The sequence below is a fragment of the Girardinichthys multiradiatus genome, chromosome 15 (assembly GCF_021462225.1).
Source record: "Girardinichthys multiradiatus isolate DD_20200921_A chromosome 15, DD_fGirMul_XY1, whole genome shotgun sequence".
NCBI classification, from domain to species: Eukaryota; Metazoa; Chordata; class Actinopteri; order Cyprinodontiformes; family Goodeidae; genus Girardinichthys; species Girardinichthys multiradiatus.
The window spans coordinates 8,735,301-8,760,190 of NC_061808.1; the positions used below are offsets into that span (position 1 = coordinate 8,735,301).

Consider the following 24,890-nt stretch of genomic DNA (forward strand, 5'->3'; position numbering starts at 1 on the left):
ACGAGGCGCTCTGCCTCTGGGCAGGCTTGACAGTGAAGGCAGGAATGGCGGAACAGCGGCTATGATTACTAGAGGAAGGAGCCCCAAGACCCTGAAACTTTACTTCTAACGGCCCAGCAGAGAGGTCTGTCTCGGGCAAGAATCAGAAACACCATCCTGTCGCAGATCCAGGGAACAAGAAGTCTTGTACCGTGAGATCAACACGGCTGATGTCCAGATCGAGGAGGTGGACGCACTTTGCTAGTTTAGCCTGCTGTTCGTGCTGCTGACTTTGATTCAAGGTAGCCGTATTAGCGGTTGGCCACTTGATCTTGGCTACCCAACAAGTTAACTAACTGTGTGAAAGCTACCCTCGGTTGGGCAACCTTGCTGGGGTCGGCGTTGTTTACCAGGATACAGTATTAGGGACGTTCACTGTGAACTAGGAGTACAGTTTTACTGCTAACCACACCGTTAGCCGAGTTGGGATCCTGAAGTCTCATCCGCGTTCGGATCCTGCCCCAGCCATTGGCTAAGGGGGCTAATCAACGGCCAGCTAGTCCGCTTTCCAGCTTCACTCGGTACGACGATGGAAAGCCTCACGCTGAGTGATATCGAGCAGAAATACTACTCGGAGCTGTTCGTCTACTGCGACACGGACAACACCAAAAAAGTGGCTTCTAACGGGCGAGTTCTTGACCTTTTCCGGGCGGCCCAGCTACCCAGTGAAGTTGTCCTGCAGGTAAGCTAACCACAGCCAGGTAGCAGTTTGTTAAACTCCTAACCACCTTGGCTGAGACGCTGTGCGCCGCACACGGAGCTGTTTATACGGAGGAGATAAACTGCGTTTCCAGTCAGAGGGATGACCAGAGGTTAGCCAGGCAGGTTAGCAAAGCTGCGCAGCGAGAGACACACCTTCCCCTGGCCCAAGTGAGCCAAACTACGCGGCTCTAAATGAACTTTTTAAGCTTGAGACCCACGACAAATCAGCTGCACAGACCCGCCAACCCCAATTATGCTATATGAATTCAACAAACATAGCTGATAATTACAATTTAAAAGGGTCAAATAGAAACGCAACCAGAACACATCATTTTATTCACAAACGACCTAACATTTTTAGGGCCCTAAGAAGAAATGATTTGGGGCCCTTTTTTCTGTAAAGCCCATTAGCCACCACAGTAATTGCAGACAGCAGATATAAAAAAAAAAAAAACAGAAACGATTTACTAATTAAATTATGACGCTCAACATAACTATTAATATTTTTTGTATGATTACAAGTAGCTACATTTGTCAGTTCTTTAACTGACAAATTAATGAATTGAATAGCCAACCTGCAGCCAGCGGCTTCACAGAGATACCATTTAGTTATAGTTGTGTTGGCTTAATAGGAGTGATGCTCCTTTAATGTCCACACCAGGACTTCCCTTGTTTTTTACAGTTGAAAATATTTCCAAACAGCCAAATTTATCTCTTGTAAGCGAAGGAAAAGTGTATGAACCGTTTTTTTTTTTTTTCTAGCCAGCTGACTGGCAGTGTGTTCCTCTATGCTCCTCGCAGTAGGAGAAAAACTCCGGGTCCCCTGCACTTTCTCTGGCATTTCACTGAAAGGGTGTTAAACTGTAGGACGTTTGTGACAGCGAAACTCAACACCTTTGAAGGCGTAACGTTTGAAAATCTTGATGCTGGTAACTGGGCAGTTCCTAATTATTAGCAACCATTGTTAAAGTTTTTATTTGATTTCTTGAACTCCGCTCAGTCTCTCCATGCTAGGTGTTTTACAGCATGAAACAGAAGCTTTAAGGTTTGTTTTCAAATGTGTTTTTGTGCCTTCATCAATAGTAAGATATCAGGCATTGTGCTTCACATTACTGGCCGCTCTTTCCTCCACTGATATCTGCCTTCCTGATTCTGGGTTGAGCTGACAGGCTGAACACACAGGCTTTATGTCACTGCGAGCACAGGCTTCCCTGATCAACCCCCAGATGTGTTTTCGACTTGTAATCTACTTTTTTAGCTGTGATGTCACACATATTTTGATGCATGGAGGCTAGGTTGATCACTGTGGAACAGGGATGGGGCAGTATTTTGTTTCTAATGGGTTATAGCTATTGGAAAAAAGTTGTTACAGGCACCACTCAATCATGTGAGATGTTTCAAGGTTTTTTTTTTCTTCTCCTAATTAAGTTTATAAAATTTTTAGCATTCTTATTAAAAACAATTCTCTTTGAACAGAGCGATGCACTCCTGGCTTTTGAAACATTTTCGGACATGTAAGTCTCATCTCACTGTACAAGGATGCAACATTTAGGTCGACATTTTTCTAGAGATAGGGTCCACAGATTAATCCACAGATTAATCCACAGATTCAAATAGTTTTCCCTCAGTCGGCAAGATGATTGATACGGAAATACTGAAATGATCAAATAAGAAAAAATTTGGCCTAATTCTTCCAATTGACTACATGCATCAAAACTAAGATCTTACACCATTTTCAATCTATAAATGGATTTACAAACACCGTGCGCTTTGATGCACTTTGTTTTAAGTTTAATAAAATGGTATAATGGTTAGGGACATATGGTTTGAGGCATAAAGAGGGATAGTCTTCTGTTGGATTCCATCTTTAACAAAGAAGAGGCAGCAGGTTTTTGCTTTTATTTGTTATTGTCCTGGAAAAAAAAAAACCCGAGTGGTGCATCTATACCATTTGTTTTAACACTTAATCTGGTTCTGCCCGCTCAAAATCTAATCTTCCAGTCATATTTTAGTCCTAACCTCCAAATTAAGATGTTAAGGATGTTCGACTCAGACTTTCATTCACTTTATCATTTGAAGATTTGATATTAAAGTGTTGTTTTCCCTTTTTGGAAAGAATTCTTATTGGTCATTGCATTTAATATACATAGCTTTTGTGTTTTTTTTTTTTTTTTTTAAATGATCAAACAAACATGATGTTGCAACGTGCTCTGGCAATAATTGCAAGGCGCTGCTGACACCACCCTGTTTGCCAGCAAACTGTTTCTATGCAATTAATGTTGCATTTCTTGCTGTATGGATTTAAAGAGGAACTCTTCAGTTTCCTTTTGTTTTGTGGCGAAAAGGTTGTAGTCGGACACGTTTAAGTTAGAAATGTTAAGTAAGCATCCAGCAGCAGTTTCTTCTCTGATAATCCTGTCTGTAGCTCTCGTTCTCGGTCAGTTAACTTTAAGTCTAGAGTAGACGGTTTCAACTGCAGGGGCCCATTCTTGTGTGACTTGGTGTCTCTCAGCAGGCCAATATTTGCCGTTAGTGAGTCAGCATCCTTCTCAAGGTCAACAGGGGGAGGCTGTGTGGTGGAAGAATCAGCCAGCGTTGTAATTCTCTCTAGTCTGAAGATCCACACTGGGCGCAGTGTTGTTGCTGCAGTGTCATGTTGTAACAGGCTGAGAAAAGTGGCTGGTGCTCTGTCTCTCACACACACACACAAACACACACACACACACACTTAGATTAAGTCCTTTGTCAGCAGGAGAGGGATCAGTCAGCTGTTGTGGTTCCCAGTCCTGAAGGACTCCCACTTGAACGGTTCTTCTGTTACAAAGTTGAACTCCCCTGATGTTAGGCTGCTACAGTTTGTGTTTCTAGTTGTGTGTAACCACACCTTATCTGATGGTTTGTGCACTGATATTTCAAACATTTTTATAAAGATATTTTTTCGGCACTAGTGGCCTTTATTTTAAATTTTTTGACAGTAGGCAGACAGGAAAGAGGGGTAGAGAGAGGGGGAGACATTTGGCCGCTTTGAGGACTGTAGCCTCCGTATATGGTCGCGCGCTTAACCCCTAAACCATCAGCGCCATGCCCCCATTTCAAACATTTTTCAGCTTTCTCTCGACTCTCCTTATCTGCCCACTCTGAAGGACATGAAGAACAACCAAGTATGTATGAATATGTATTCATTAATGACTGCTGAGACCCACAGAACGTGCGCCAGTGAGAACGCTAAATAAGAGGGTTGCCTGTGCAACAAGTACAATAATGTGTGTACTGTTATTGTTTTTGGACAGAAACAGAAGTTGAATTGTTCAAGGTGTGGATTCTCAGAGGGAAGTCCAGCTGCAGATGAATGCAACGTTGCTAACTGTTCCTCCTTATCTGTGTATGTGTGGGTTTAGATCACAGAGTTATGTGGAGCCACTCGGCTGGGTCACTTCGGACGGAGTCAGTTCTACATCGCTTTGAAGCTCATCGCCATCGCTCAGTCTGGGCTACCCCTGAGGGTGGAAAGCCTCAATTCGGGTGAGCCAAAACTTGAATTTTCTCATTGTCAGTGTGGCGCCTTTTATTAAAGCCTCTGTTTTTTGCATGTGGAGCAGGAATACACAATAATGCTCTAGGAGCTCTGAGAGGACCTCTTGGACTTCTGTTAATTTCAGATGTTAGGAATAATTGGAGTGATGTTAACAGCTGTCACTGTTCTACTTTGCAGTGATACTTTATGTGGGAAAATAATACTAGAGATATCCAGTTAGTGTTACTGCTATGTCTGCCGATCCATCCACCCAACGTCAACCCATCTTTCCTTCCTTCTTCCTTTGTCCTCTCTTCCATGCTTAAAGCCTGAAAAAAACTGTCAGCCACAAATCTCTAATGAAACTTTTGTATTTTACTTTAAACAGAACCGGACAGCCACAAACTTCAATATTTTTTGTTTTGTCATTGACCAACACAAGCTAATGCATATTTGGGAAGAGGGAGAAAAATGATTCATTTTTCTGCAAATAAAGCTCTGAAAGGTGTTGGGTGTACATGTATTCGGCCCCAATTACCTTTTTACCCCTACGTAAGTTGGTGCGAGCAGTTTACTTCAAAATAAACTGCTAAACATAAAAAAAGAAGACATTCCTAAAGGTTTTGTCAACGGAGAATATTAATGTTGAAGAAATTATTATTGTAAACATCATCGAAACAAAGCCCAAAACACTTGCAGCTGCAATTGCAGTGAAAGGTGGTTCTACTCTTCACACTCATTATGTCCTACACTGTGTTGGTCTTTCACAAAAATCTAAATAAAATGTATCAAATTTTGTAGTTGTAACATGAAAAAACAGACAAAAGGTTCACATGTATGAAGACATTTGTAAAGGCGCAGTGAACACTGCAGGGTTTAACCAAAAAGCAGTTTCCTGCTTGTTGTTGTTGCATGCCTTAAAAACACCCAACGTTTTTACACTCCCCTTGTGTTCATTTACTTGTTGGGCTCTGAAATATTGCAACAGGCCGCAAAGATTTCAGAATTTGGTGAGCATTTGCGGAAGCACAGAGACCACTTCCTTTTGCTTGTAGGAAGCAGGAAGGTTATTGGTGATGTGGATGTTTTGAAGTTTGGATTCCTCACCTCGAGTTGAAGCTGGTTAATAGAGTTCTGCTGTAAAATGTTTCTTTGTTCCCTGACGGTTAGACGTCTGGTGTTCCAGAATATGGAGCAGAAACCTGTTGGGTAGAAAAGGGATGTAGATGTGTGCTTGCTCCAAATGTCAAGACCGATTTAATGTAAGCAACCACAGAGAACAGAAGGCATTGTGGATGTTTTGTTGAGAGTTGAGATCGATTTACCAGATCATCAGAAGCAAAAATCCAAGATGAAAGTAAAATCAGAATATTTGTCCAGGCCAATCATGGAGCATAAGTTCCTTTCAGCAGAAATTAGGGCTGCATATCAGGAAAATATGTAATTATACTATTGCTGAAAATTGCAATGCTATGTTGATTTTGTTCACAGTCACGCAGCCATAAAAATAATACAAACACAGGTATATTATACTGCTCAAAAAATAAAGGGAACACTCAAATAACACATCCTAGATTTGAATGAATGAAATATTCTTATTGAATACTTTGTTCTGTACAAAGTTGAATGTACTGACAACAAAATCACAAAAATCATCAATGGAAATCAAATTTATTAACCAATGGAGGCCTGGATTTGGAGTCACACATAAAATTAAAGTGGAAAAACACACTACAGGCTGATCCAACTTTGATGTAATGTCCTTAAAACAAGTCAAAATGAGGCTCAGTATTGTGTGTGGCCTCCACGTGCCTGTATGACCTCCCTACAATGCCTGGGCATGCTCCTGATGAGACGGCAGATGGTCTCCTGAGGGATCTCCTCCCAGACCTGGACTAAAGCATCCGCCAACTCCTGGACAGTCTGTGGTCCAACGTGACGTTGGTGGATGGAGCGAGACATGATGTCCCAGATGTGCTCAATCGGATTCAGGTCTGGGGAACGGGCGGGCCAGTCCATAGCTTCAATGTCTTCATCTTGCAGGAACTGCTGACACACTCCAGCCACATGAGGTCTAGCATTGTCCTGCATTAAGAGGAACCCAGGGCCAACCGCTCCAGCATATGGTCTCACAAGGGGTCTGAGGATCTCATCTCGGTACTTAATGACAGTCAGGCTACCTCTGGCGAGCACATGCAGGTCCATGCGGCCCTCCAAAGAAATGCCACCCCACACCATTAATGACCCATTGCCGAACCGGTCATGCTGAATGATGTTGCAGGCAGCAGATCGCTCTCCAGACTCTGTCACATCTGCTCACTGTGAACCTGCTTTCATCTGTGAAGAGCACAGGGCACCAGTGGCAAATTTGCCAATCCTGGTGTTCTTTGGCAAATGCCAAGCGTCCTGCACGGTGTTGGGCTGTGAGCACAACCCCCATTTGTGGACGTCGGCCCCTCATATCATCCTCATGGAGTCAGTTTCTAACCGTTTGCGCAGACACATGCACATCTGTGGCCTGCTGGAGGTCATTCTGCAGACAGTGCTCCTCCTGTTCCTCCTTGCACAAAGGTGGAGGTAGTGGTCCTGCTGCTGGGTTGTTGGTGTACTCCTGGTGTACTGGTCTGTCTCCTGGTAGCCCCTCCAGGCTCTGGACACTATGCTGACAGACACAGCAAACCTTCTGTGCCATCCTGGATGAGCTGCACTACCTGAGCCACTTGTGTGGGTTGTAGAGTCCATCTCATGCTACCTCGAGTGTGAAAGCACCACCAACATTCAAAAATTACCAAACCATCAGCCAGAAAGCATCGGTACTGAGAAGTGGTCTGTGGTCCCCACCTGCAGAACCACTCCTTTATTGAGTGTCTTGCTAATCGCCAAAGATTTCCCCCTGTTGTCTTTTCCATTTGAACAACAGCTGTGAAATTGATTGTTAATCGGTGTTGCTTCCTAAGTGGACAGTTTGATTTCACAGAAGTTTGATTTACTTGGAGTTATATTGTGTTGTTTAAGTGTTCCCTTTATTTTTTTGAGCAGTGTATTATGCACCTTGTCTACTTTGATGCCAGATGCAACCATGATTTGATAAAGTTCGTCCAGCATCTCCAAATAGAGCAAAAACGATTAGCCCACATTTTTCTGATCCATTTTTCTTACCATTACACAGCGCCACTTATTACTTTCAGCGAGCTTCAATATCTCAGCCACTACGTTTGAATCAGGTGTGGTCATCTAGGACAGTTGCAGTCCATCCACCTGGCCAAATACATTATTAATATCTATATTGAGAGGAGTCAGTTAAGGTGGCTCGGGCATCTGTTCTGAATGCCTCATGGACGCCTCCCCCAGGAGGTGTTCCAGGCATGTCCTACTGGGAGGAGGCCCAGGACACGCTGGAGGGACTATGTCTCTCAGCTTTCCTGGGAATGCCTCAGGCTTCCACCATAGGAGCTGGAGGAATGTCTGGTGGAGAGGGAAGTCTGGGCGTCTCTGCTTAGTCTGCCACCCCCATGACCCAGTCCCAGATAAGCGGAAGACTACGGGTACGAGAATAAATGCATGACACTTCAAATTAAATTCCTTACAAAATGTTGTGCCCAAGCAGTCCTTTGCGGTTGCGATATTGCATTCACGTATATTGCAATGATGACCGTGCTTTTACTGGAGCTGAAACTTATTTAAATAGTTTCACAAGTCAGCAAGATCAACCTGTTTTTTAATTGCTGCAGTCAGTGTATAGGTGACAAATCTTATAAGTAAAAAAAACACGTTATCACACAATTATTGTCTTAATCTATCCATCTATCGTCTTTTGTTTATCGGAGGTAGGAACACAGAGATAGCAAAGTTCAAATGGGAAATCCAGATATTCCTGTCCCTGGTGGCACCCTCCTGCTCATTCTGAGGGATCCCAAGGTCTTTCCAGGTCAGAATGGTCTGACCTAAAATCTCCTTCTAGCGGGGAGTGTCCCAAAATGCTCCAAAGGCTGGCACCCTGATCAGATCTCCAAAACCTTTTGGTTAATTCCTTTTGATGTGAAAGAGCTGCAGCTCTTCTCCAACCTCCAACTGGATGACAGAGATTCTCACCACATCCCATTTCAGCCGCTTGTCTGAGGGATCTCTTTCTTTCAGTCATGAGTCATGATTCATGCCCCATGGCTGTCTGTGAGGGTTGTACCGTCGCTGAAATGGTAAACTGTAAGCCTTGTCATTTGGCTGAGGTTTAGCTTCACAAAAACAAACTGGAGCAGACAGAGCCCCAGTGCATCGTCCATCTCCCACTCCATCCTGCTTTTACTCAAATATAAGATGCAAGCATACTGGAACTCCTCCTGGTTGAGGCACAGACTCAACCTCCACCAGGAGAGAGTCATCCACCTATTTCTGGCCGAGAACTGTGAGCTGACATGAAGAGAAGTTGACTCTCATCTCAGCCACTTCCCACTTAACTGTGAACTTTTCCAGAACATGCTCATTAAAAATGACAAAAATTCTGTGATGTTCGAAGCTCAAAATGGATTTCCCTGTCTTCGGGACTGCAACCAGGCTGCACAACTTAGACCCTTAATTTGTCTTTATCCACTTATTCTGCTGAATGGAAAGATGTGGAGGGGTCTGTCATAGAAAGAATCCCAATTTAGGTCGTATTAGCTGATAGGGAATTGCAAAACAATATTAATATGAAAAAAGAACCTCTATATTGAAAGCTTGGAATGAAATCATACAAATTTGCAAGTTGGAATCAGTGTCTAGAATCTTAAGGTGGTGTGCCTATGATTCAGAGTTCAAACCAAATAACCTAGATAAACAATTTAAAAGCTGGGTATCAAAGGGACCGATTACATACTTCTCTTTTATCCACAAAGGGGCATTCATGAGTTTTGAACTGCTGCAAAGGGAATTTGGTTTAGGTCAGGATGGTTTTTATAGATACTTGCAGGTTAGACACTATTTTAAATCAAAGCATAAAAACACAATGGGAGAAAAATGACCTGGGCTTTGTGTGGATTTTTCAACAAATTAATATCCAAGTTATATAAAGCTATCCAACAGGGTAACCAAGTCAACACTATATATATTAAGAGAAGATGGGGAAATAGAAGGTAATATGCAGATCTCAGATGAAAATTGGGAAACTATATGTCAAACGCAATGGTCTATTACAGTCTCTAATGTTTGCTGTGAATTTGGTTGGAAAAATGTGGTCAGGTTTTTTATCACACCAGACATCAAGGCATTAGAGACTTATTTTTCGAGGCACTTCAGGGACCAACCATTTCCATATTTTCTGGGATTGTTCTGTTCTAAGGCCTTACTGGTCACAAATATGGGAGAATATTACCTGTAATAGCATAGTTGGGTGTGAAATACCCTGCAATTGTGATATTGTTTACCTGGGGAATATTGATCCAAAGAATTGGAGAAAAGAAGAGAAGCGCTTGCTCAGAATTTTCTTGGCGGTGAGTAAGAAAGCCATAACCGGAAGGTGGCTAAAATCGGGTCCCCCAACCATTGAAGAATGGATCGACATCATTCAAGAAATCTACATCATGGAAACACTCAATTTTGCCTTAAAGTCAACCTGGACTATTTAAGCCCACAAGGTCCGACTTTATATAGATTGTTTTTTCTCCTGTGAAGTGAATGTGAATTATTATTGCCCCTGTTTTTTTTCCTTGTTTTTTGTTTGCCCTATTTAAAATCTAAATTATACAAATTTGACCAACAAAAAAAGCTCAAAATATTAGTGAATTTTTAGATTTTCAGTATCTTTATTTTTAAACAACATTCCGATATTTATTCTGAACACATTTATGATTTGCTCAGTTTTACGGTTTATTCCCCTCCTGGTTTATTGCTGGTTTTAGCCGATGCCATGTAACACTCCGAACAAGTAACGCTGCAAGACTTTGGCGCTGGGATGCAATCAGGAAATAAAGCACGTATTCGTTTCCATATTTGGCTGTAATTGTTTAACATCATACAAATAAGCTGAGCTGTGCTGAACAGATCAGTGTGTTTTTTTTTTTGTGGAAGCTAGAATCCACACACTGTTCCCATTTTATGGCTTTCCCTTCCTTTACAAGCTATAATATCGTCAGCTATTTGCTACGACTGTATGACTCAGCTCTAAGCATTGACAGACAGGGTACGGAAACGTTTTCAGTGCCTGTGAAAAGGGATTTGGTCAACCCCTAATATGTGTTAAGACGGCTGGATTGGGTTGGATTGAATTATTTTATTTACTTCTCAACAGTCAAAGATCTGCCGCTGCCCAGGTTCGTGGTGGGGAAAAACGAGGCTGAAGCGAGGCACGCAGCCCTGTACCAGGACTCAGACAGCCAGAGTGTATACACGGCCCCTGGAACTGCTTTAATACCCAGACCACCTGGCAGGGGTCACCCGAACAAGAAAGGCCCCCCCTCCTCTTCTTCACTTCCTGTCCACGAGGTCATCCAGCCTCTGGCACCCAGCATAGAAACTCAGGTTAGTAACTATGCTGTTTGTGCAGCAAATACTCTTATTTCTCAGGTTGTTTGTATCGCAATGCCTGTGATGCTCGAACAGATATAAAGACATGATGATTCACATTTTGTATCACCTCAGATAACAAGTCTGGAAGATTTCTTGGTGTTAAAATAAGCAAGCCTGCTTTTATTATTATTTTTTGTTTCTCATTTTGAAAAGTGTTCTACAGCAGCTGAACCCTGCAGTCATCACAGATAAGCTGCCAGAGTACTACTTCTTGTGCTTTTCCTGTGCGTGTTTCATGATTTGTTACTCAAATAGCTTTTTACAGTGTTTTGCTGTGGGTGTTGACTTGCCAGTCGACCGAATAGATCTTTTACATGGTGGTTATCTTTGTGCATTAGTCTCGAAATGCTCATTCACTGGTTGCTGGAACAACCCACATGTGAGATGAAGCAGATTATGCACTTTTGAACTACTTTTAATGCTTTAACATGCTTCAGATGTGCTGTGCTTACAAGAGAAGTAATGTGTAGTGTAGTAGATACAATCTTAAAGAGAGCACTTGTAATGTGTAATATAGGCTGTGTTTCTTTACAGAACATATACATTTTTACCCTTTTGTCACCCAAAGATATGTAATTTGTTTTAATATGATTCCCAGCCTGAACCGACGTCCCCGGTCATCTCGCCCCACCAGTCTCCCCCCACCTCCCCCCACTCTTGGAGGAAGCACAAACGGCAACACAGTGGAGGGAACGCAGACAGGCAACAAGTGGTGGCTGCAACCGGAGCTGTGTGGACGCAGTTCAGAGAACCACAAACAGGTGACGGCCACAGAAGTCCGTCAGCAGCCGCGTGTGTGGAATTCGGGGTGTGGAGGTTTTAAAAAAAAACATCTTTTCCTGTGGTTCCTCCCTTCCAGGGCCTGTGACCGGTGATGGCATGTGGTCGTCCCACTCGCCCCCTCCTCCTCCAAGCCAGGAAAGCTGGGTCAGTTTTACAGCAGACACCCCGCCCTCCAGCACGCTCCCAGCAATGCACCCCTCATCAGTCCAGGTAGAGCAGCAGCAGTAAACTTGCCACTCATACTCCTCTGACGTCTTTAAAAGCACGACATACCCATCCCTTAGAGTTTTGACGTTATCCAGCTTGGATCCTTCAGGATTGTTGGATTTACTACTCAGTTCTTACACAATCTGTAAAAGTATTTAATTTAATTAAAGCCTATTTCAGGTCTGGATAAGTGGAAAAATACAATGGAGTTTGGAGAAATATATGTATTTCCTGACTTTCTCTAAAGTTCCATCCGTCCATTCCTCTATCCATCTGTTTGTCCATTTATCCACCCGTTCATCCGTCTTTGCATCCATTCATTTGACTGTCCGTCAGTCCATTCAGCCTCCATCTACCTGTCCATTGCTTCATATTCTGGCGTTGTACCAGTACGCATATTCGTACTGCTTCGGTTCAGCAAGCACATGTGCCGAATTTAGCATTAAAGCCGAACACATACAGAATGTGGATGCGTGGAAATAAGTGCACAATGCTTCGCTCCGTCACGCAACTTTAAAACGTAACAAAACAAAACACAGAGGCCTCCCATCTATCACTAAAATCTGCTAGTTGGGAACATTAAGATTCTGTGATTCAAAATCCAACTCCAGCTGCTCGTAGCACAGAACTCAGTAAATGTTGGAATCCCTCTGACAAGATGGGACAGCTTAACTTACAGAATCTCATAAAAGTGAGTACATCCCTCATATTTATTATTTATCATATTATCATCCCTTATTTTATTATTTTTTCATGTGACAACTCTGAATATAGAACAGTTTGATACAATGTAAGGTAGTCAGTGTACAGCTTATAAAATATATTTTATATATATATATATATATAATGTATAGTAATAGTGTACATTTGCTGTCCCCTCAAAATAACCATCACCCAACCATTAAAAGTGAGTACACCCCTAAGTGAAACTTTATTGTATGCAATATGCATATCGTAAAGAGCTGCCTGTACTGCAATAAGTCTTTGCTAATTATTTAAGTACCAGTCTCTCTATGCCTGTGATGCTTGTTGTCAGTTCGTCCACCACTCCATTAGTTTCTGCAGGTTTCATATTTAAAGCCTGGCCACTGTAAAAATATTTGCCATACATTCATAACTAAAATGAGCAGAAAGAAAGCAGAGAACTTCAGAAATTTGAGTCTGTTGAAATTAAATACTGATATAGAGATGTTTAGAAACCCTAATACATCTGTAAATGTAGTGGCATACAGCTCCGTATGGAGCACATACAGTTTAATATTGTAAGGATCCATGTTCAAGCTGAGCACCACAGTCTTCTTTCATCGGATGAATCGGCACCAGACGTTGCTGCAAACAGAAAACACGAGAAGCAAACCGCAGTCGTGTCTTTAAACCTCAGTCAGTATTTTATGCATCTCCTTTGTCAGCCAATGCTTTGAACTGAAACTGGAGCAGCTATTTCGACACTGTTCAAATAAAGGCTTGTGTGTCTAATTTTAGGCAAACTTCATTTGCTTTTTTAGCTTATTACATCATGTTAGAGACATAAAAACCAGCTTTTTTTTAAAGGCAGTAACGCCTTTTCTAGAGAAGTTATGATTATTAAGTTTTCTCTTTAGATTATTTTCCTCTTTAGTAAATACAATAAAATAAAACGTCTTTGCTAAATTTCAACTAGGGTTCTGTCGCCCACAGGAAAGCACAACGATACGAACCGTGGCCTCAGCCGCGACGACCAATGAGATCCAGCGACAGTCGAGCAGCTACGATGATCCCTGGAAAATCACAGACGAGCAGAGACAGTATTACATAAACCAGTTCAAAACCATTCAGCCTGACCTCACTGGCTTAATACCTGGTAGGAAAGAAAGCAACCTTACATACACTCAAACCAAGGTAAAACAAGTGTTTTAATCATCACTTCTTGGTGTGTTTCAGGTTCAGCCGCAAAAGAGTTCTTCACTAAATCAAAGCTACCAATTTTAGAGTTGTCACATATTTGGTGAGTCTCTTATTGTTCAGGGTTGAAATCTGCTGCAGTGTTTATCTGCCTTACATGCTATTGCTTCCTGCACCGGTGCATGCAAAGTCAGAATTTTATAGCTGATATCATCTTTCTGCTGAAGCATGAAGTGAGACCTCGTTTACGGTTTATTATTTAAAGGGAGCTGTCGGACTTTGATAAAGATGGAGCGCTGACCCTGGACGAGTTTTGCGCCGCCTTTCACCTGGTTGTGGCCAGAAAAAATGGCTACGACCTCCCCGAGAAGCTGCCAGAGAGCCTCATGCCGAAGCTGATTGACCTGGATGATTCAGCAGGTTTGCTCAGACAGACTCTGATCCTCCTCTTCTCTTTTCTGTTTCAAACCTTCTCAAAGCTGTGAAACAGCAGTGCTTGCGTAGTAGACAGATGCTAGCCAGAACCCATCCTGATGGTTCTTCATATTCTGCTGATGTGGATTATTATAAGCACAGCCCTGATATAATGGCTACTAAAGGGACTGAAGGAGGCCCTTTCATTTGCATCAAATTGTACTTATTTTCAAAGAAAATCCTTAAACAAAAGCAAAAAGCGTTGTAGTTTTAATTTTTACTCGTCAAATTTAACATCAATGCGAGAAATCCTGGAAAAATGCAGTTAATTAAAATTATTGCTTTTTGAAGTGGAAAAGCAGCTCTTATAATATATGTTTTGAGATAAAAGGGAATTTTTACTCATTTAAAAGAAGTTATTGAACCAAACTGAAGGACAGATTAAACAACAAGAATAATTTTCTTTCTGAGCCTAAAAACATGAATATTTGTTTGTGATGACAAAAAGAAAAACTAATTTAAGATGTAGATTATCTCATAAAAGCATAGGTCACAAACTTTTTTAATATGTTCTTTTATAATTATGTTGTTGAAATTGGTTTAATAATTATGGTTTTGTGTTGTAAAAATTTTATTTTATTTTACCTTATTCTCATTTAATCCACAAACTGGGTTATTTTCAGAGAAAGGGCACAGATATCATCCGTACCAATATACATTGTATATCTTTAAGATATTATTTGTTTTTAACTGGTTTATTATTATGATTATTATTATTATGATTTTCCAAATGTTTTTTTTATTTCTGCATTTTTCTTCACTTAGTATTCAAGTTCTTTTAAATACTTCCTGTTTGGAGTTTTTCCTCAACCCTAAAGAAACAGTATTTTATTTGTGAAAATGTCAAACTTACTTCTGGACTTGAAGTTAATTAAATCCATTGATCATTTTTTGCTTCAGTTTATAATCCTCAATTTTGAAGGAACTTTTTCCATCCCCTTTACTTAGGTTCCCAGGTCTTGGGAGATTAAGATCTTGATTGGTCTTCAGGAAAAATCTAGAGTTTAATACATCGCACACAAGACCAAGAAATTTAACAATTTGTTCTCAACACCAGTTTGAGATCAATACCAGTCTCCAGTACTATAGCACTAATGCCCTGCTCTCACCAGATTAACTGGTTTGTTTATCTTCTATTTATCATGGTTTGGCTTAAACCAGGGATATCAAAGTCCAATACAACTGAATCAAATGTACTTCCTCGTGAACTAGGGTTCTACAGAACCCTGTTTATGACTTAAATATGCGATTCCGGTGTGTTGATGAAGAGACGAATTTAATCTTGTCTTCACTTTATGAAGAGAGACACCCTGAGGAAACCTAAAAATGAGCTTTTACAACATATTTTTATCAAATATCCTTGTTTTATGGAGCTTACATGCTATAGTTAGCAACTGCTCTGATACTATTAGCCTAACGATATGTTTAAATATATTATTTATTTTATTTGCCATCCCCAGAGGTTCCTGAGTCAGTGGCTGAAGTCGGATACTCAGCTTCACCTGTGGAGGTCACCCCCAACAAATCTCCCTCCATGCCTTCTCTCAACCAAGCGTGGCCAGAGATGAACCAGAGCAGCGAGGTTCCAACACATGAATCATTTTTACACAAACTTAAACCTTTGTTTACTCTTTGCTTGGTTTGCATTAGATTCATCCTAATTGCTTAGGACTTCGTCTCGTCTGTATTCATCCATCACTGTATCATCTTCTTCATCAGTAAACATAATTATTGCTAATTCAGCACCTCTTCTCTCCCTCTTTGGGACTGCAATGATAGTTTAGCTTCCACAGTCATGGCTAAGCTCGAGCATTTTCAGTAAAAGTGTGATGTCACTGTTCCGGCTGACTGACATGTTTTTTTTCTTGCTGTCTGTCTCCTGCAGCAGTGGGAGACGTTTAGCGAACGCTCCTCCAGCTCACAAACTCTGACCCAATTTGACTCTAACATTGCACCAGCTGACCCTGTAAGTCAATCACTTGGCATGCATGGTTTCATCGAGTAATGCACAGACATTAACCCTCTCTGGATCTTTCTTTGTATCATTTTTTCTGTGCATGATGTTCTTACAAAGTGGCGCTCACTTCGCCAGCAGTGGTCACTTTGTTTTCTGAATTTAAATGCTCAGCTTCTGTTGGAAATCAGCTCGTTTTCCTCCATGGTGACGACAGCAAACCAGTTGCCAGACACTGTGGTTCCTTAAAGATAATAGATGCTTGAGCATTTGTACTCCTCAAAGAAAGAAGCATCACATTGTGTTCAAAGTGTTTGTTATAGATGGAGCAAACAAGTAAAGTACGGCAATGAAAGCATCCGGCTGCCTTTGTAGCCTTCTATTTACGTAAATACGTGTCTTCCAGGACACAGCCATCGTCCACCCAGTCCCCATCCGGATGACTCCCAGTAAGATTCACATGCAGGAGATGGAGCTGAAGAGGACTGGCAGCGGTAGGACTCAAGCCTGACTGTTTAAACACAGATTTCTGTTAGATAAATGCTGTTACTACACATACACAGCTGCGTTGTTCCCAGAGTTCATGTTTTAACTCCAGTGTAAAGCTTTTTTTTTTTTTTTTTAATCTAATTTAAGCTTCCTCTCCCACCATGAAAACCTTCAGATTTTTCTCCTTTGCCTTGTTGAATTTCCAGAGTGGGGAAATGTAATGACAAACCTTAGAGGCTTCACTCGAAACATCAGTAAAGAGAATTAAACCTATCATTAAACAAAACTGCATGTTGCTTTTCTTTGTAAACATCTACTGGAAATTACTTGCTTCGGTTCTAAGGAGCAGTTTTTACAGATCCAGTGAAAAAGAGTTTGCCCCCCTGTCACATTTCTTCTGTTTTTGTATTTTTTTGTTATACTTAACTGTTTCAGATCGAAGAAATCCTCAGACTAAACACAAAATACAGTTTTCAAATAAGGATTTAATTCACTAAGGAAAAAAAGCCATCCCAACTAACCAGGCCCTATGTGAAAGATAATTGTCACTAAGTCTCCACCAGCCTTGATTGCAGCAGCTGACATCAAGCATTTGAAATAACTGGCCATCACTCTTTTACAAATCGCTGTGAAGTAATTTGGTCCCACTCTTCTTTACAGATTTGTTTTAATTGAGCAACATTGAAGGCTTTTCGAGAATGAACAACTTGTTTATTGTCAAGCCTTGAATCTCAATTAGATTTAAGTCTGGACTTTGTCAAGGCCATTGCAAATATTTTTCCTTTTGAGGCATTAAGAGGAGGACTCACTGGTGTTCCTTGGTTTATTATCATGCAGCATTACCCAAGCTCTCTTCACAAACTCATGGCTCTCTCTCAATAACGGCAAGCTGTTAAGGTCCTGGTGCACGAAATCACATCACACTACAGCCGCCATGTTTAATCCTTGGTATAATGGTCTCTTTCTGAAATGCTGTTAGTTTTACGCCAGCTGTAACGGGACCGAAACATTCCTCTGTTGCCTCGTCAGTCCACAGAATATTTGCCCAGATGTCTTAGAGATCAGGAAAGGATTTTTTAAACATTATTAAACACCATTTTTTTCCCAGCCTCTTCTGTCTTATTGTAAAATCAGCAGCACTGACCTTAACTGCGGGGAGTGAGGCTTGCCAAGGAACATCTGAAAAGAGATGTCAATTTCTTCAGATATCAACTCTCTCCTTTTTCAAATCACTATAGGGAAGCTCGAATTTCAAAGCTGCTTCCCTGAATTCTTTATAAAACCACTTTTTGTTTTGACTTTACAGTAAAGGTTTTCCTTGTATTATTCTGACTTCCAGATCACAATCATCCTACTAGTCCTCTACTGGCAAAACCCCCAGAAATGTCTGAAGAAACCAAGCTGCCTCCTTCCATGATGTTTGTAGCAGCAAACACTGTTGGTGAGTAAAACCTCGCCTGCTCCGGCCAACAGGTGACGCTAAAACAGTTTAGCATCATGTTCGTATGCTCAGAAACGATTGACAATTGAGGGAATAAAAACGCCCACAAACTCAGAAATAAATGACTCCTTTTTAAAACAAAACCTCCTTGCATTGATTAATAACTTTTTAACTTCGTCTGACCAGTGAAGGCCAGCTCTGTTAAACATTGTTTATTGGTTTATAGACAACCGTTCCATTCTAACATATCTCTCCGTCCTGTTCAGTCATTTGACCTTCACGTTTGAACTAAGCATCTTAAGGGGATCACATTGCTTTTAATTTTGGTGAGAAAAGTTCTGTTCTGACTGCTTTGATGGATCAATGTGGACACATTAATAATAAGATATATATCTGTGTAATAAATAGATGAGCTTCAACTACTTTATTTACAGAGCCTTAAAAAGTATTTATTTATACTGAGATTAATTCACACACAGATGTACTATATTTACTATTTCTGGGACTTCAGAAGGCAGATGGTTGCTCTGAACTTTATTTATGGGTATTGGAGTAAAGGGGTCTATAAATGCAGCATTGTTTCCGTTCATAATGCATTTCCTAAAACCAGTAGGAGTTCTTTAGGAGTGAATTTCATGGATGTTCAGACTGTTTAATTGTTTTTCTGAATTTACCAGTAAGTATATATTGGTGTTACCAGATCAGACCCTTGCTGAGCAGATACTAAGAAAAAGAATAAAAACGTTTTAGCGTTGAAAGGAGTCACAACTTCAGTGTCCAGCGCACGTCATGTTGTTGTCAAAGGCAGAGAATATTACAAAATCTAAGCAGGAAAAACCTGAATAGCTGATATTAATGGTAATTCATTAGGATAAGTGACTCTGTACTTAATGAACAGAGTCATTTCGTTGCTGACTACACCGATGTTGTACAACAACACAAGCTGTGAAATATGGAGGCTTTGCTGGAAGATTAAGAAACATTTACACCCATATGAGAAGTTTGAAGATAAAACTTCGCTGCAAACAAGGGCTGCAGACATCTGGTAAACCTTTTCTAATAACATTCGTACTTCCAAGGTGACAGTGAAGCAGTTTTTCAGATCCTGTTTTCTCCTTTTAAGCATTGTCCAGCGTTTATACATTTTCTCAAGTGTGTGTTGAGTCTTCAGCAACAATCCAGGCCACTTTGTGATCAGGCTGTCGACTGTCAGGAACCAAAGTGAACTTATTTTTATCACCTAGTTGACGTGCTCCTGGTTGATTCCTCTTATTTTCCGGGTCCTCTAGGATAGATCAGGATTAACCGTAGTAGAAAATGAAATATTGCTGTTGTCTAATCTGAATAAATTGATTTGACATATTTTGTTTTATTCATTATTATTGCCCCCTCTTCATAGGTGATGGTTACAGCAGTTCTGACTCCTCCACATCAGACCAGGAGCCAATCACCAGGCAAAGGTTTGTTGGTTTTTTATGTTTTAGAACATAACTTTTAATTATTTTGTGTTCTCCACTATAATTCATCCTCTATTAGAGTAGTTTAATCTCAAACAAACAATTAACAAGATCCAACCTTTAACTGTACTGTATTCATTAAGTGAGGGGTGGGGAATAATTTTCTTTTACACAATCATCCGTAGCATTATTATTTTTACCCATAACAACCCTTTAACATAAACACATCTGAAGCATTTTTATGTTTTTACATCAGAATGTCTTGGAACTTTTTATTAGTAATCCATAAGTACCTGTTTCCCTAAGGTAGGAATATGTGACTCAAAGACCCATTCCTCTGAGCCGTTCTTCAAAATGGGAAACACTAGAACACTTCATTCCATATGTGGTGTTCTAGTAGCAGTGTTAAAGAATGTCATCTTGGATCACAAAGTCTCCATAACAACAACAGTTGTTATAACACTTTTGCTTCATTTATTTAGAAGACCAAGATCACTTATAGACCTGAAGTCAGGCTGTGGTTCTAGTTTCTACTTGGTTAACGGTTAATTTGTCAAAAAAAAAAAAAAAAAAGGCAAGTCTTTATATTTTTATTCAGAAATCCAGAAACTTGAATTTTTGTGTTCAGATCTCAGTCGGGTGCATCTCCAGAGGCTCTGAAGGTTGTAGCCCCACCTCCCCCTCCTCCCCGCCCCCAACAGTCCCACTCTCGCTCTTCGTCTTTGGACATGAATCGCACCTTCGCTGCCACATCTGCGCCAGGACAACCCCAACCCTCTACGACAGCTTTTCCTCCTGCAGTGCCTCCTCGACCGCTACCCACACAGGTAATGACATTCAAAGACCAAAAATAGAGGAAAGCACGTTTTAGTTTTATTCTCTTAATATCACACAAGCCTGCACCAATCTATTCCCTTTCCCGTCTGCTTGTAGACATCGGTACCGCTCACTGGGCATCGTGTAGATTCAGAGGGTGTTCCTGCAGGCGGCGCTGTGCTCACCACCACCTCCCCGCAGCAGATTCCTCAGCAGCCCAACTTCGCAGATTTCAGCCAGTTTCAGGCCTTCGCTGCCTCTGAGCAGCCGTCCAGCCTACCAGAAATCGATAAACACAGCGAGGCAGGACAGGTATGGTGTTACCTGAGGTGGGATAGAGAACTGTCGTGACCTGAATTATTCCAATTCTTTTCTTAGTTGTAGTTTTATATTTTTCTGAAATGTTATAGGCAGTACTGCATTTCACCGTGTGGCCCATGAGTACAACTATTGACTTTGTATGTGTGCATCAACAGGTGGAGAAGATGTCGGAGGGAGCTGGTCCTTTAAGAACAGTAAAAAGTGATGGCCCAGCTGATGAGAGAACATCAGCTATAGTCAACTCTGTATGTCCATTCTTACACAGTAAACATTGTCCTGCAAAGGTTTTGTGCACTTAATGTGAAAGATCAACATAAACACAACATTTTAACCTGGAACAGAGTTTATCCCAGTCAGTGACGGTGCTTCTTTCTCCCATCAGGCCAAGGGCTCATCGGGCCCTCTGGCTCCTCCACCAAAGCCCGTTCGTCGGAGGTTGAAGTCCGAAGACGAACTTCGACCAGAAGACGAGCAGCTCGGACCGCAGAAAGCCTGCGCCATAGCTGCCCCCCTAACTGCTCAGCCTTCCATCCCCAGGTCAGAAAACTGTTTAATACATTTTTGTCGTTGGAATTTGGAATTTTAGTCAAAAATGTTTTTCTATATTTCCAGATCGGTTGGAAAGGACAAAAAGGCAATTCAAGCGTCCATCAGAAGAAACAAAGAGACAAACACAGTGTTGGCACGGCTCAACAGTGAACTACAGCAGCAACTGAAGGTTTAAAACACATTGACTGGCTTTAGTGTTTAGCTAAGTATGGTATATCTCCTTCCGTCACTTTACTCATACCTGTCGTTGTTCTTTAGGACCTGCTTGAGGAGAGGATATCTTTGGAAGTCCAGCTGGAACAGCTCCGACCTTTCTCCCACCTTTAACCAAACACATGGTGCAGAACTCGACTGTAACTCGTGCGAGGAACTCCATGGCAGTCATCGCGACTCTCCTTTCCTCCGCTTCATCTCTCTTCCATCATCATTTCTCTGGTGGGGCCGGGGATGGCACCGGGTGTTCCGTTAAATGAAACTCTCGCACTCGGCCGCACAGTGGACGGGCCTGACAGCTCAGTCTTACCAACAAACAGAGGAGAGTAGCGGATATCACCATCTGGCACTTTTCAGATAATGACGGACAGCAGAGCGTCCAACTTTAGGTCCATTGTGAAGACGGAACACATGGGGTCTGAGTGCTTTAGACTCTAAGTGACTGAAGAAGGACGGCAGAGTGTAATCATTGTGTTGGTGTGACTGGTTCTGTTCTTGTTTCTGTTTAAGTGGTTTAGTTAGGGGCTCGCTGCAGTATGTCTGGCTCTGCCACACCAAATCTCTTTTTGCAAATTGGGTTAATTTAATGTAACTGTTCAGAGAAACCAGTTTTTTTTTTTTTTTTACTTTTTGATGAGAACCGTTGAGAAAAAAATCTGTCTCTGGTGCACAAAGTACAGAAATAGTTTATGGGATTAAATCAAAGTAATGAGCTACTCAGTCAAATCTTATTCTGATCCGTTTTTATTCCAAAGAGAAATACATGATGAAACTTGATGAAAAACGTAATTAATTTGTTAGGAACTGTCCTTTTGAATTGTCTTCCTGCTACATCAATTCTAAACGTAACAGCAAACAGCTGCGGTTTCGTGGAAAGGTTAGAAGCAGTTGATATCTGGTCATCAGTAGGTAGCTCTCTTGTTGTCTTCATTTAGTTTGAATCCAGATTAACTTCTTCTGGTACCTGAAGCTATTGACCAGTCTGAACCAAAGTGGACTAAAACTGTCCAAAAGCAACTCCATTCTAAAAAAAAATCGTGTATTATGCATTTGCTAGTTTATTCCCTTATAGCCATTGTCAGGTTTACATTGGGCGGTTATTTACAGAGACGCCTGTGTTGATTTGCAGAGAAAATGGAGGTTGGTGTGACACCTGTAATCTTCCAAAGTGAAACACACTGAAAACGCAACATGTAAAGCATTCCCGGTCACACCAACTGTCTGATGTTAAGGTAAGGCTCCACTAAAGAGCTAATTATTATGGCAGTTTAAGTTAATGCAGCTTTAAAAGATATTTAACTGTTCTATGAGGTAATTATTGGGCCAGAAATGCTTAACGTGTTCTTTTCTTGAGGTGTGTTTCAAACAGCAAAATAAAGGAAAATTTGTGTCGGACTGCCTCCAACCTCCATTCCCTACGTAAATAATCATTGGTCATAAAATACTGTTTGCATATAATGTTTTGGATGAATGGAGATGTTTTAAGACAGCAGAAATCCACCCCTATAGTACTAGCCATTGGCTTCAGTTCCAGCTAATCTAGACTTGTACTAAATAAAGACGCCAGGAGTGATCTATAAAAGGTAAGATATAAAATACTTTTTTTTACTTTTTTATTTGAACTCCCCAAAAAAGTTTCTCAACTATCCTTTTATACACACCTGCTGTAGTTTTAGGCAGAATTAAAGGGCAAAACTTGCAATTATTCACAAAAATAAAGAGAACTGTCCTTTTTAAAATATCTTCCAGCGACAATAAAGACTGTAAATTGGACTTTGGGTAGTTTCTCTTATTGCTTCGTTTCATTAAATTGGCAAGTGGACATGACCAGCTTTCTGTGTGTGTTAAGAACCCAATAAAAGCCGGTTTCCACAGAGGAAAGAGTAGATCAGAACATGCTGCGCGAGTGTTTGTATGAAGAGCTTCGTTGACTCATCTTCTGATATGAATTCAGTTTTTCCTGCTACTGCCCGTTCAACTCTACATATATAGATCTGTGTGTGTGAAAGTGCTGTCTTGGTTTTTCCTTAATGTTATGAGGGTTGATGTGACTGAATGGTTTGACTCTAAAAGACTAAACTGTCGCTCCTTCACTTCTACTTGAGCTGCATTCAACGATGAAAAGCAGCCTTTTTTCTCTTCCCACAGTTTTTTTTTTTTTTTTTCCCCAGTTCTGTCTGGGCCTAACATTTCAGCTCGTTTTTAATTTTCTCTTCAAGCTGCAGGTATATATATGCGTCACCTTTTTTGGGAAGTCATTTATAGCAGAACCAGACGTTGCTGCAGAAGGCTGCCGCGTTTATGAAGAAACGTGTCGCCTGATTGGGGAGAAGTTTTCCTCCGATTTCTCTGCCGCGAACACATGCGCACAGATCTGATGGGAGGGATTGTAAAAAAAAAAATAAAATAAATAAAAATCAGCTGTTTTCCAATCAGGCAAAGCAGCACTATGCAAGTACTTGCGATACATCTTCACTGACCAGTCTACTTTAGCTGTTTGTTCTCTGATCGTAGCAACTGTGTGGACAGTATATCCGGTTTTGTATCGTAGATCTTCCAGAATACCATCTACTGTATGTTTGTGATATTTGTCTGCCTTTATTTTGGTACCGACGAGCGGTCTGCTTCCTTATTGTGTTCCTTATGTCCAGAGGCGAAAAAATACTCCAACTCAGTGTTTTTTTTATGTTTGTTTTTTTTAATCTGCAAAATGTGACCCTTGCTGGGTGGAGATGAACCCCGATAGGAGACCAGTCAGCGTAATGGGAGACCTGAATGACCTAACTGCACTTTGAACTCATCCACTTGCTCTATTTTTGAGCTGCTTGCAGACAAGATGCTTTAGGAAGTAAAACAAAACCTGAAAAAACTTGAGTTTTATTGCTTCAACACTACCTGGAATCTTTAATGTTATTTTTCAGCGTCCTGAAATGTCTCATTTTCTTTAATTCGTTCATTTTCTGAATGTTTTGTCCCTCTGTTGGTGAAACATCATTTAAGCCTTACTCGCCCTGATTGGATTGGTGTTCAGGTTAGCATGGCGACTGACTGATCTCTCTTCCTTGTTTTGTTTTTTTCCTCCTGCTGCTGTGGGTGATGGTGTACTTCTCGTGTGTGTGTGTGATATTGTTTGGAAACCGGATTAAACCTTCCAGCAATATTTAACGTTTGCTCTCCCTCCTCATCCCTAACATCACTCAAAAAAAAAAAAAGGCAATCCAGACAGGCAGAAGCAATCAATCTCGTATGAATTCTGTGATGGACCTTTTGATTGCCATTTTCTCCCAGATCTGTGTTGTATATTGTATATGATACACACTTTTGGACTCATATGTAAATTTGCATTAACTGCTGACTAACAGCAGAAGAATATTCTATTTAATTCCTTCTCTTTTGGCTGTGGGATCCTAGATGTTTTACTGCATGGATGTACTGTATCTCTGCAGAGTTAACTAGCAGCTGTGTGATTTTTACACAAAAATAAAAAACGGCACAATATTTTAAACGTCG

At 41.0% G+C, this 24,890-nt stretch overlaps 1 protein-coding gene across 3 annotated transcripts; it reads left to right on the top strand.

Annotated features, from left to right (window-relative positions):
• Positions 1–24,885, top strand: reps1 (RALBP1 associated Eps domain containing 1). 3 transcript variants are annotated; one of them, XM_047388902.1, is made up of 19 exons: positions 1–721; positions 4,140–4,263; positions 10,518–10,747; positions 11,394–11,556; positions 11,655–11,722; positions 13,463–13,625; positions 13,706–13,769; positions 13,932–14,086; positions 15,601–15,722; positions 16,026–16,106; positions 16,501–16,588; positions 17,923–18,024; positions 19,424–19,484; positions 20,110–20,308; positions 20,415–20,609; positions 20,774–20,863; positions 21,001–21,155; positions 21,231–21,336; positions 21,426–24,885. In XM_047388902.1, the coding sequence occupies exons 1-19, from the start codon at positions 569–571 to the stop codon at positions 21,492–21,494; spliced, it is 2,388 nt and encodes a 795-aa protein (XP_047244858.1). In that variant the 5' UTR covers positions 1–568; the 3' UTR covers positions 21,495–24,885. The 3 variants fall into 3 exon arrangements, with proteins under 3 accessions (XP_047244858.1, XP_047244857.1, XP_047244859.1); XM_047388901.1 differs by having other exon boundaries at positions 2–721; positions 11,655–11,788; XM_047388903.1 differs by lacking the exon at positions 16,026–16,106 and having other exon boundaries at positions 2–721; positions 11,655–11,788.
• Positions 24,886–24,890: the final 5 nt, after the last annotated feature.